This window comes from Monomorium pharaonis, chromosome 11, assembly GCF_013373865.1.
Source record: "Monomorium pharaonis isolate MP-MQ-018 chromosome 11, ASM1337386v2, whole genome shotgun sequence".
Lineage (NCBI taxonomy): Eukaryota > Metazoa > Arthropoda > Insecta > Hymenoptera > Formicidae > Monomorium > Monomorium pharaonis.
Window position 1 is genome coordinate 10518203 of NC_050477.1, and position 14546 is coordinate 10532748.

The 14546-nt window shown below is 33.1% G+C and overlaps 1 protein-coding gene across 7 annotated transcripts in view; it reads right to left on the minus strand.

Moving 5' to 3' along the window:
- Positions 1-14546, minus strand: part of LOC105839736 (protein sickie) — a 190401-nt gene that overhangs the window by 84658 nt on the left and 91197 nt on the right. For all 7 annotated transcript variants that reach the window (XM_036293781.1, XM_036293776.1, XM_036293778.1 and 4 more), the window contains one exon: positions 10788-10951. In XM_036293781.1, the coding sequence (XP_036149674.1) occupies positions 10788-10951 (164 nt within the window). The remainder of the gene's footprint in view (positions 1-10787; positions 10952-14546) is intronic.

Sequence of the window (14546 nt, forward strand, 5' to 3'; positions counted from 1 at the left end):
CGAGTGAGAAAAAAGTTTGTGTTATTTCAGCCTCGCTTTTTATCGTCGCGAACTTTCGGCGTAGGACACTTTTCGCGGAGCCGTCGAATAAAAGACGGGAGATCGATGGGAGCGAGAGCAAAGATCGAGAGTCCCAAGGGAGAAACAGATGGAAAAGGATTAGGAGTTGGCGAAAAAGATCGATCGAGGAGAGAGCTCGGAAGCACTTTTGCGCCAGCAATTTCGCCTTTGATCAATCGCGACGAAGATGCTCCGAATGGCCGTGCTTTGACGATCACAAAGAAATCTCCAAGGAATTTGGAGATTCTTCGAATTCGATTGAAAGTTAACAGCGTTTGATTTGCTCGATTTGCGTTGTAACATCTAAGGAGATTGCACAGTTTCATACGTTTAGAATCCGACAGTAATATTACAAAGAGTATTCTTTTTTAACGATTAAATAATAATTTTATAGCATGTATAACAGCAATATGACATCTTTATTAAAACTAAAAAATAGTATGAATATTACTGAAATAATATAAATATTACAAAGATATCATAATATTAAAATATCCGCCAAAATAAATGATCAAAGTAAATAATCAGAGTTTAATCAGTTAAATAATAACTAATTAAAAAACTAATTAATAATTTTTTACTTTTAACTCAACCAATTAATTTCAAGTAAGTTAATTTTTAATTTAAACTAATTATTTTTAATTATTTTAAAATACATACTTTAATTTACTAACTTCTTTCTAAATAAAAAATTTATTTAAATAAAAAACATTATAAAAAAGTATGTTCCCATATAAAAACAAGATTTCTTTGTTAATTCATATATACTTAATTTAAAATAAAATTATATTTATTTGATAATTGTGTAATTGTTTTGTTATTGAAACAATTTAACTTTAAAACATGATGTATTTTAATTTAATATAAATAAAGCTTTTGAAAATTAACTATTAATTTAACTTAATCTCAACATAGTTAAAGATTGTTAGTTTTTTATTTAACTTTTAACATAACTAAATTAGTTAGTTAAATAAACTATTAACATAATTTAATTTAAGGAAAAAAATAAATTTATCCAATCCTGATAATAATGATGACATCATAATTGTATTATTATAATGTTTACGTAATATTGTATAGAATTAAATTATTTTAATATATTTATATTAGCAATTATTGTATATAATTTATTTACTTTTAACTCATAAATCCGTAAACAATATCTCGTTTACCAAATTGTAATATTTTAATAACATTTCAAAATCATATGTCACACTGCAATACAATATAAATATTATAATATAATTGACATATTACATGCTGTGTATACAAAAACATGTATACCGAAAAGGAGATATCTTTTCAAATTGTAAAAAGATTTTCTAAAGAAACTAAAAAAAAAGACCAAATATGGAAATCAAATGAAGAAGTCTCGAAGCGTCACAGACATTTCTAATATGATTCTTCATAACATTTTAAAAACGTGCATCCGTGCAAAAGGATAAGGAGCGCGTTTCTTCCTTACAATGGGGCGCTCATCAGGAGAATGGCGCGCAATCGACGTCACTTTTTTTTCCCCGTGTGGAACGAACGAACGAACGAACGAACACCCCGTCGCGTCAGTCGGCTGTCTCGTTTCATAGCGAGCTTCACAGCGCAAATTGCAATCTCCCCCTTTTTCTAGATTCCCTTATTTGTCCTGCCTGCTTGCTCCTATCTTCCTGTCCTGCCTGCATGCCTGCTTGTCTGCCGATTGCAGGATTTGCCCTCCGTTCTCCTTTCAGGAGGCGACCCTCCTCCTGAACTCTCTGTCACGTACACGTGTCGCGTCGTCTTTTTCAGAATGTTCGTTTTAAGCTGAACAAGTGCAATCTTGTTGATAAAAGTGCCACATAAAGAAATATTGCGTGACTGCAACTCATCGTGGGCGCGCACTTGGATTCTCGTTTTCAATTCAAAGATCTCATTGCACGCGAGAAGAAATACCCGTCCGCACTATATAGCGCAGATTACTCGACGTAGAACGAGCACACATATTACAATTCAGGCATACATTACAATTGGAAACCATGCATATTCAGGCATACATTACAATGCGAAAGATGCAAGAAAATCGTGAAACACGTGCAAGACCTGAATACAAAAAAACTTAAACGATAATAGAGAAAACGAAAAAAAAAAGAAAGTAAAAAAACAAATTTTCAAAAACTATAAAAAATTAAGTATAATACTAAACAACGTAGTGAAAATGTTTAAAATTAATGAACTCTTAAAGTCATCGGTCATATTTATATAGAAAATTTTGTACGTAATGGTAAAAAGAAATTTTTTTTTAAATAAAAGATATATCGATTCAAAACACGTTTCTTTAAAATTATCGGATGTCCGTCTTTGTTTAGATACACGTGAGCGCATTGCATGTCAAAGTGTATACGCATGCATATATGCAGGTACCTGCATTTCGAAAACAACTGTCTGAATAAAAAAGAACAATCAACCACTAGCTTTTGTTCTTTCGTCGCTTGTTCATTGTATTAATTTATTATTAAACCGCTAAAAAAATTCCCTATTGCTTTTATAAAATTGTTTATAACTTATATCAATATCTTCTCCACAAATAAATGCTTGATGCCGGACACATAAAATTTACAAAAATTATTTTATAAAACAATGTATACAATAAAACAAATTATACATATAATATAAATCATATAAATAACGTAACTTACAAAAACAAAAATAAAAATACACTTGAATAATAACTTATAGTTTTTTAGCTGTCAAACCAAAAATGAATTCTTTTGAAATTAATCACTTACGTAATTTCTCTAATTTCCAAGCTGACGCGGTCGCGTTGATGCTTACAAATCGCACGCGAATGCGATGGCCGTGAATAACGTGAACGACGGCAGACGACGAACTGTCGAGAATTCGATAATGGAAATGCGCGGCTGGACGTCGTCGTCGGAAAAATCGCGATGACACGAGAAGAAAAGAGACAGGTACAAGAACCCGCATAAAAAAGCCGTACCAGAAACAAGAAACAAAAAGAAGAAGATAAAATATGGAGAGGGGCAGAGAGAGAGAGAGAGAGAGAAAGAGAAAGAGAGACGAAGAGAGAAGAAGAATATGTTGGAGGAACATGTGCAACGTAGTATCCTGTGACGAAGAGAAAAAAGTATCAAAGGGAATACATAAGGGAAAATGTGCAACATATAGCGTTTCGTGCGCGAGGGAAAATGTGCGGAAGAAAGTATGCAACGTACACTGGTACATTCGCGTGCATGCACGAGCGAGATAGGGCGAGAGTGCAAGAGAGACGGATCACGCGAAAGGGGGGACGTAAAAGGAATGGCGAGGGATGGGAAAAAAATATCAGGGATCAGGTTCAAAGGTATTTCAACCCCGCGAGCGCTTTCTTTCACCCGCGTTTTCGTGACATGGAAAGGCGGGGGTGGCGTGCGATTAATAAAAATCCGCATCGCGCGGAGCTACGTATCCCGTGGGATGCATATTTGTGTCTCTCACGGGAAATGTATCGCGCGCGGGGAGGGGAGGGGGAGTGGTGAGAAGCTTACGGTATTTCTATATTCCGACGAAAATGTCGATATTTCGCTTTTGACAGTTCGCATTTCAGGCATTGATATTTCGGTCGCATTGCAGTCTGGAATCGATTTTGCTCGGTAGCATCGAATGGTGGAATTGTTACGCGGTTTGACGCGGTTTGACGCGGTCTATTATGCAATTATTAAACTTTTAACACCTGAAGTGAAAAAAATTGAGCGGGTTATATAGACGAAACGTAGAATAAAATTTAAAAGACTTTTTTTTGGTAAAAAGAAATTTATAATTAAAGTATACAATAACAGCTTTAAAAAGTTATGAGTACATTAAAAAGTGTATGTCAAAAGATTACTAATAAATCGACAGGAAAATTCAAGTTGCAACTAGGAACTTGTAGGAGACAAGTTTAAGTGCAACGGAGAGTCGAGAGATGCAAAAGTCTGGAGAGAGCGGAGGAGTTCGAGAGGGTTGCAAGTGTGGTGTTATGAGATCGAGAGAAACCTGGCGGTGACGGCTGAAAATCGCCAAAAGGAGGGAAAGAGTAGAAAACATCGCGCGAAGCAGCTGGAATACAAAGAGCGAGTTTTCCCGTCGCCGGGACAAAGCAGATTTCAACCTCCGCAACCACCCCAGCGACGAGGGGTAAGGTGAAAAGGTGCATACGCGGGCACGTCTAAGTGACATACGGATTTGCGAGATACTTGCGCACTTCTGTCGGCTTGAAGTTCAAGAAAATAAATAATAATTCTATGTAAATATAATTACGCACAGAGAGAGAGAAAGAGAGAGAGAGAGAGAGAGAGAGGGAGAGAGGGAGAGAGAAATTTCATTCTAGAGGCAACGGAACAACCGCGTTTACCATTCTGCATGCAAATTAATGCAATAACGTTCAATGCGATATCACTTCATTATATCTCTGTATACCTCGTATATCGATGATGGGGTTTCCCTTCCCCCCTCATGCTCCATGCGATGCTTTGCAGCACCTTGTGTTACGTGTATATAATATCGACATTGCCAATTTAGGATCGGACGTGCCTATATACTCCGTCCTACAATTTCCACATATATTCCGTGCTAACTATCATATTGAGAAGAATTACGAGTTATTGGAAATGGGATTGTAAGGAAAATCACCAATGAAGCTAACGATGCGACATAAAGCTAATTAATATTAATGCACAAATCGCCATATTGTAAATTAATTATATTATTATTTTTAATTTATTTTCTAAAAATAAAAATAAGTCCAATAACTGATAATTATATATTATGCACATTTCCATTATTTATTTCATGTTGCATTAACAAACTTAGTAAGTTTTTAGTTAAGGGTTAAAAATTAAATGTAAATTTCTCATTTCTAATATGATTTCTAAAATATTAAATTAGAATAAGCTTGAATCCATTTTGCCATATCAATTTGATTTTAGGGTATTTCCTTCAACGCAATAATTTTATTTATCTAAACATTTTTTCTGTCGAAAATATCTAGAATTATCTAATTTCATAATAACTTGTTGAACTTGTTTTAGAGGAGATTTCTTTTTTTACCGATTTCAAGTTCAAAAGAGGAACAAAAGAAAAAAAAGAAAAGAAGAAGAAAGGAGGCAAGAGATCGAAGACCTTGCAAAGAAGAAGAGGCGCCACTTTGTGCTAATAATAGCACAAAGTTATTTATAATTTCAGATCACCCCGTTGCGCCGATGATGCACATAACTGCCAGTAAAACGTTGACGATCGCGTCACATTTTTACTATGTAACTTTTTTCTCTCTTTCATATTATCGCCGTCTTTCCTCACTATCTTCTTTGCGAACTCATGTTTCAAATGAGCGTAGCGGGTTCATCGAGGGAGGCTAATTCTCGAAACCTGTACTGAACCGGTATCCGAACGTATAAGATAGTATTTTTAACTCGCGCGAGACTGAAGGAAGGCGAGAGGAAGAGAAAGATTTAAGGATCCCTGAACGTCCATGTTCAGTGATGCTCAAAAGATGTATTACTTTGACTAGATCTTGAATTCTAAAAATTTACTGATAAAAAAACATATAAAATGAAAAATTTATTTAAAAAATAAATAATAGAAAAATAAAGATATTTCGAGAGTATGCGCATAGAAGGCAGTATCTATATCAAAGAAAAGTACCTTAAAAAATGACAATAAATATTTACAAGTACGTGAATTGTATATTTAAAAGTTATAACTGTGTATAATGATAGCTAGAATTTATAAATATATAGATTATAATAAAATAAAAATGTTAAATATTATTAAAACAAAGTCAAAAAGAATTTAAAATAATTATGTGCGTGCATGTCTATAAATAAAATGTAAATTACGTGATTTCTTTCAATATTTCGCGTTTAAAAGTGCTTTTGTAATATTTGAGAGTTTCATTAATTTACACATTTCCATGATTTTTAAAAATTTTATTTTTAAAATTTCGCTAAGTCGAAATGTACTCAGAACAGAAACGAAATTTTTTTTTAGAATTGAGAATCTCTGTAGCTCTGATGTTTCGGGGTTAAAGACCGGGTGCGGCAGGTCTTACGTGTGCTCTGAGACTTCAATTTTCTCTCGTTGTTCTCCCCCTTCACTCACCCTCTTTCAACCTCTTCTCTTTAACGCCGATCTTTCCGCGCTTTCTCTTTCTCTCGAGAGAGTCTTCCTCCTTTTTCTCGTACATACGCGTATCCGTAGAACGAAAGACAGTTTATAACGGAGCTGACGAATGGTCGAAAGGAGTCCCTCAGTTCCTCTTTTTTTCTTTCTCTTTTTCTTCCTCCTTTCTTTTTATTTACCTCCGTTTGTCTCTTTGGGAGATTCCCGTGGGATTACTCGACTTAGGGTGATCTCACAACGCGCACGTGCATCTAGAATTAAATCTCGTTTACGAGTAAAGTTAAACAAACCATGAATTCCGAGAAATATTAATTGTTTCTGTTACAATAACAAATATTACTCATATATACGATAAATATTACGAGAATACCGTCTATAAATTCACAAAAATTGTTTATTTTATTAATATAAAATTTGAAATAATATCTAAAGTAACTTTTTATTTCTTTCTTTTTTAATGCAGAAATTAATATGCAAAATTTTAATTGCTATAACGTCCAGGAGTTAGTATTCTTTAAACGTGGCTTTTAATAAAGCGCTCGGGACTCTTTTTACCATTCTGGAAATCTCTTCCGGAAGTTTTACGATAAATTATAGAGATTAAATTAAGTTCAATGCAGAGAAGCAGAGAAAGGAAAAAAAGACAGAGAGAGAGAGAGAGAGAGAGAGAGAGAGAGAGAGAAAGCGAGCGAGCAAAAGAAATCAATACACATAGAGATAAATAATACATAACCCTATCTAATTAAAACAAACGTTGCTCTGTATAATGACAGTGATATAACGAACGCATACAAATGATTATCTTTAACTCAACAATGTCACACGAACAGATCTTTAGACATATAGTTTCTCGGAAGCCTATGATACTTGTGTGTTATATATTTTAAACAAAATATTTAAAAAACAATGTTATGTGTACGTAAAAAGATTCTACAAGTTAAAATAACTGTATGTAAAAACAGAATTATAAAATAAACATTTTGGATGATACAGAATACTAACGAGCATAGTGTAATAAGATCTGAAAATGAAAAAGATTATTTAACATTCTATACATTTATTAATATTTTCTTTCAAAAATGAAAAATCCTATTAATCAGATCAAACCGTTTATAAGAAGTCGTATTATCAACAGAAAGGTTTATAGATTTAAAAATAAATTACAAAAATGTTCTCCTAATCCATGAATACATACATTTATATCAAAGGGAACAAGTGATACAAATCAAGATCTTGACCTAGACGCCTAGACAAAGTTGTCGTCTAGGCTGTTAGCTACGGCAATGCGACGAGCGGTAGATAGCCGAGTGGAAAAAAGGGCCTAAAATAATATCGTAAACCATGACGAGAGAGAAGGGCCAGCCGTTTCGCTTATCCGCGCGCGCACGTGCATTACGACCGGCTAGTTTGTGTACGACATGGAAGTCTATTTCGAACGTAGGAAAACGCACTCTGTATCCAGACACATGGACACGCGTGCTTTGATATCGTCACGATATATGGAGAATGGAGAAAGAGAGAGTACAGCATCCCCTCATAAAGCCCCGGTTCAGAGGTGCCCAACTATGTAAATAAGTGATAAGAGCACGGAGCATTTTTCTCTCATTATTGTAGCAATAAATTTTATTGTAAGAAAAAATATAATTTAAAATTTTTTAAAACAATATTAAAATCTACAAGATAAGAATTTTTAATTGTTAAAAATATCAATTATTAATATTATCATATTGAATTAAAAAAGAAGATATTTTATGTTCATAAAATTATTTTCTATATTTTTAAAAAATTTTATATATATATATATATGTAAATTCAATATTTTGACATACTTCTCTTTATGTGAGATGTATTTTTATAAATTTAATAATAAAATAAATAAAAATATTAAGTATAATTTAATGTCAACATATTATATATTATATAGTTTTTTTTTACTTTTACTTCCATATCCTTAAACAAAAAATCTCATAACGATGATGCGTTGAATATAAATGAAACAACATGAAATAAACGACTTATCTCGTTCTCATTGATCGCTGTAATGGCGGCCACCAGGTTCCCCGTAGAAAAGGGAAAATCGTAAGACGCAAGGACCGGTTAGCATTCGCATTTTTAGCAACGACCCGCTAAGCAATTGAATCAAAGAGCTGACGACTGTCGAGAACACAGAGAAAGACTCGTGCGTGTATTTTATCGCCCTCTCTCTCGAAGAGAGTCCGATCCTCACCTTCACTTTCTTTTTCTTCATCTCCCGGGAATCTTCATTGTCCCGGGAAAAGGCTCTCGAAGTTGAGCATCCCTGTAAATCGGATGCCCGAGCACATCTGGCCGTGGAAACGCGGGAGTTGAGAGTAAAGTATAAACTATGGGGTGCCACCCCATCATGTAGGGCCGGAGAACACCCCCAGTGGATTTCCCCCCGCTTCCACCTCGTTCCTTTCGTAGGTAATATCGCTATACGTATGCGTAGCGTGTACGCAATAGAGAGGATAGATGATCACACGCATTCGTGAGAGAGTACAGGGAGAGCAGAGAGACGAGGGAGGGTAGACAAAGAAGATTATTCATCATTTCGGAAAAGACTAAGTACAGTTAAATAAGATAGACACGGAAGAATGATGATAAGAGCAAATACGAGTTCTAAATACGTTAAAAAAAGCGTTAAAAATGGAAAAATTAATATCAAATTTGCCTTTCAGATTCAAGTCATGAATTACAGAGAATATACGCAATCTTTATAATCATTTATTTTTTCCCAGTCAACTGTGTATATGAATCGTATGAACATCAGAAACGGAAAATATATATGTAGATAAACGCTCGCACGTACGAAGGAAATAAATGAGCGACAAAAAGCGTACGAGAACGTATGTGAAGATGATGCAATCGTACAAACCGCCATATATATATTCGCAATAATGGGGGAGATCCCATAGAGTTTTCATGGTGGTCCAGGATCTCCTGCGACAGCCAGAAATGCGTAAAGGGTTGCTAAAAGCCTATTCACGGGGCTAATGGCTAATGGGGTGTTCTTAACGCGGGTGCCCACCGCACCCTATCGTTCTTTGCGTCTCGAGAGAAATGTGACTTCAAAGAAAGAATCGTCTAATTGTTTAAAGTGAGGCAAGTAAACCCATAATTTTGCGTATTTTTACAATTATCGACCCAATTTTAAATCCACATTATCGCAATAGTCATAAATATTAATTAACGTTCACGCGCTTACAGAAATAATTTAGAAACTTTTTTATTTAACAACAATAAGCTTAGGAAATGTCAAACATAAAGATGAGAGTCAATATCGGTCTCAGTGTCTAAAAATAACTTTTTTGTAAATTATTACAACCTCTAGTTCATTAGGCACCGCATATTCATCGATCTTCAAACATATCCTTAATTAAAACCAGGATATGTAATATCACAAATTAAATTAATGAACAATTTTAATAATACTAATGCTCACGAGCATCTTAAAACTGTAAAGAATTTATTGCGAAATATAACATCTCAGGATTATTTTTTATTAATTTAATTTGTGATATTGCGTATTCCGACCTCGGCTAAAAACTGTTTGAAGATCAATGACTATCTGGCGCGCAATTCAATTAATTTCAGATTTTGATATATGGATAAAAAATAAAAAAAAATCTAAAAATTTTACAAAAATATTTAAATTGTAAGAAACCTAGAAACAAAACAATTTCTGCGGATAAAATTCCGGCAATGATATAACAAATAATTTGAAAAAAGAGAGGAACTGGCTGGGACTATTAAAAAATATGATAAACAATATTCGTTTACTAATTTGTTTGCAAAAATGTAACAAATGTCACGCTCGCACCGCAAAATAAATAAAATATTTCGTATTACCGCAATTGTTTGGCATTGTTAAAAATTGTAACATTTATGCTTTTTTAATTCTTTCTCGATTATTTTCCACTTTTATTCATAGCATTTTTCGTTATTTATTTGTCGTTCAAAAACAAATTTAGCTGAGTAACGCGGGACGTCAGACCAATCGGATGTTCCTCTGGCAGTTCCCGATGCATTACAATTTAAATTAATATTTTCATATGATGTATAAGCGAGTAACAGATATGTATAACAAATTATTTTAAAAAGTATAATTGATTTTTAAACAAAATAATTTTATATAAATTTGTAATATCAATTAATATTTAAAATATAAATTATTAATATTAATTAATCTTTAAATACGTGTATGACAAACTATATATGCGCGTATTATTTAAAAGAAACTCTAAACAATTTATTCATAATTGTGATAATTAAAATGTGTTTTATTATATTTTGTTTATAGGATACAATTAACCTCTCTCTATAAAAACATAATGTTATTTAATAAATAAAAACTTTTTGGATTAGAAAATAATCCAGAATTAATTAAATTAAAAACAGAGAGAGAGTTATGCAAATTTATTATATAATATAAAATTAATTATATTATATGCAATGTATCAAATAAATTTTCTGTCCTCCTACGATGAGGATAAAGCTTTTATGTTTTTCTGTAAAACACAGGAATGTTTGAAAAGTTTGTGACAAGGGAGTGAGAAAGATGGGTTGATGGAACTTACCGAGTTGTGATTGATGCGTCGGTGCCGGAGCTGGTCTGACTTTGTCCGGAGGGCATCTTCTGGTGGCGGCGACGGTCGCAGGCAGGGGTATACTCGTGCCACCCCCAGGACCACCCCCCGCGCCGCCAACTCCCGACGACTGCTTGTTATAGGGCGACGGCAGCCTGAAATAAAGAGGAATTTTGCTTGATGTTTCATGGTCTTTTGATTTATAAAATGTATCATTGTTTAAAAAATACAAAAAATGTATAAATTGTAAGCTTTTAAGATATTTCGACATTTTTCTCTGATAAAAAAAATAATCGTAAAAAATTAAATATAAAATAATAAATATGCGACAATATAATGTAATAAAAGATGAACTGTATAATCAATAATATAGCATTTAGAATATAAATCACGCAGTGTTTTTCGTTGCATAAAATTATCCTTTTACATTATGTTTGTTCTAATTTGTTCGTTCTCTATATTTTCGATGTATTTCTATAATTTATTATATATAAACTTACATTAAAAAAGTATAAATGTAAATTGTAACAAAAATCCCAATATAAACTTACATTAAAAAAGTATAAATGTAAATTATAACAAAAATCCCAATATAATAAAATGTAATATAAAAATTCACAATCGCAAATCATACAATAAATTATCTTTCTCAGATCATTATTTAATTAATAATTTTATTCAAAGCTAATTCAGTCCAGCAAACACGTAAATCAGCAATTAAATACATAGTTAAATTCCTTTCAACTATCAGCTTTTTGACATAAATGAATATGTAGGAACCGCATATAGGGTCCATTATAACGTCATGTACACACTCTTGTGCTCGAATTACCAAGTACCGTCCATAAACATCGCGAATATAACCGGCTTGGCAGAGAAACGGCCTTTGACTCGTGTTCATGCCGCCCATTTAACGCTAAACTCGGCTATCCGATATCCACAGCCCGCGTAAATCATCGCTTTGTCCTAAATTTATCCGCTATTCTGCCGCAATGAAAATAATTGCAGCTGCCAATCGGCTCAAGTGTCCACGAAACCGAGAATGCAGCTGCAGATTATTAGATTCAAGGCTGTGAAAAGGATAAGGAAAATGATAATGAACTGGTCCTGCCTCTCACTCGCAAATCGTAACTTCTTACAAGTTATTTTAAATTTACTTATTTATCACAGAGAAAAAATTCAATCAGATTAGATGGACAAATTTAGACCATAAAAAAGGAATACATGTAATGTTTTAAGAGTAAATAAATAAATAATTGTACAAATATTTTCCATTCCCTATACATAAGAATTTATCACTGAATTTGACTATTAACGCTTAATAAATTAATATTAAAATAAACATTATCAACTTAGATATTAATATAGCTATAATGATATTGTTATGTAATTCTTGTAAATTTTAAACATTTGAACAAAGCAAGATTAATACGTCCCAAGAATAATATTAATAAGCCCTGGCTAATAACACGATTTTCTTTCAGAATTCGCTATTCTGCGACTATACGAGATGTCAATTTATGAGCTAGGTTTGTTTCCTGATTTACATAGCGAATGGATCTCGCACATCCATTTGCACGCACAGCTGGTGCAGCGCGACTCACGGGGACACACCTTTCTCGTTGCATTCTTTCTTTCGAACTGCGAGAGATGCAATCCTGCGCCTGCTGTATAAAAACACGATACAATAATACCCGAGGAAGTCACAATGCGAGCGAGATAGGTGGCGGATTAAATTATGCGATTCATCATAGGAATACACATATACATATATACATTTTATAAATTTCAATTTTTCTGGTGTGCGACGAGTACACGATGAGTCGCAAGATTGTGTCGAATTCTCACGTAGAGGATACTGCGAACAATTTTTTAGTAAAAAGTTCCTCTTTTGTTCTGAACAAATTGGAAATAAACGAGTTAATTAGTTCTGAAAAGATTTGTTTTAAAGATCTCGGGTAATAAATTACACAAATTTACATCATTAACTTATTAAGAACATATTTTATTCTATTACTTTATTTTAATTATTAGTGTATTAAATTGATATATTGTATATTACAATTTAATATCTTTGTATAACGTTGTATAACGTTGAATGCTTTCTAATAAAAGTCCTTTATCGAAGCAGAAATGCTATTTTTTCGCGTGACAAAACGCAGGCCTGCCACAGATGCGTTTTAGGATATCCTTCCTGTTCCGAATACTCCCCTAATATATTGGAATCCGCAGGACCGTACATAAGAAAAGACTCTAGAGTCCTATTGTTAAATTCAGAAAACATAACGTAAAGTATAACAATTTCTAAAACAAAAAAAAGATAAAAATAAAAAATTGTAACTTTTATGATAAAATTAATTCATTAATTTCATAAAACATAATATATTTAAAAATGTTTACACTTCTCAAAGAATACAACAACCTTCAACAAATAATAATTTTTCTTCTCTTTCCCTCTCTCTTTTTCTCTCTAACAGGCTACATTTAAATACGTGAAATTAAAATAATATATAAAATTAAATTCTTTTATCTTTAAATTAAACTATATTAAATTAAATTTTTGTTTCTGTACCGTAAAATAATTTTTCATTATTCTTATAAAATTATTTTGAATCTTGCCGATGTTTCGGAGGTATACCTACAATCCTGAGGGTCGATATATAAAAAATGATCCCCCTAGCGGGGACTGCGCGCCGGCAAAGTTGAATCTAGAAAAAGAGAGATATTTCAATCCGACGAAGATGGTAGGCGGCGAGTCGCGAATATTTATGAGAGCAATATTGGAAATTAATGCCACGATACACACCGACGCCGGGCGCGTGTTGCAACTGCCATCACCGAGGTGACATCTTACCCCTGGTATTAATATCGGGACGAGATGGGCGTCTTGCGATCACAAACTTGCGGCGCCTTTACATCTTTGTTTCGGTTCAATCTAATTGGTTAAAATCTTTAATGACATGCGCCTTCAAATTTTCACGAATTAAATATTTTTATTAAATAATAATTCATATTTTTAAAACATAATTTCTTACAAATGTATCACATTTCTATTTTTTAAAAATTGATGTTTGTTTTTTTTTAATTTCCTAAATTGCAATTCATATATTTTCTCTGATATCGTAATTATCACTAAATATATTCTACTTCATGTTATGTTAGTTATGACAGGATCTCAGATTAAATAATTTGCACCACATGTGCTGCTACATATTTACGTTTCGTAAAGGCCATTATCGTGAGGTTTAATTAATCGCGTTTAATGGTAGCTCGATAAGAACCTTTTATTCGAACAAATCACATGCAGTCGAACTTTCGTGTGCCGTGTATGTAATGCAATTTGTTCGGCGCGTCATGTCGTTTCATTAGTCGTTGGCGTAATTAACAGTATGTGATTTTTTCGCGGCTTTAGTCCCGTCGGTTTCTAATTACCTAGCCAGTGTGTTTCATTAGCGTCTATCAATGACCGGCGACGCGTGTTTGCATCGTTCTCGATGTAATCCGATGATGAGATTATAAGTAACAACTGACGCAAGTCTGTCACTGTTCATTCGTCATTGTGACACCGTCATGCCCGTCAATTGGCTAATTAACTATTTTGTGTAAATAATAAATTAACGTTTGCAAATTAATAAAAACTATATAAAATTTTACCGCCGTATGTGAGTTTTTTTTCTACAAATAATAAATTAACATTTTAATAATCTTTTTTTATTATTTTTTTAAATTAAGTCGGGGTAATGTTAAATT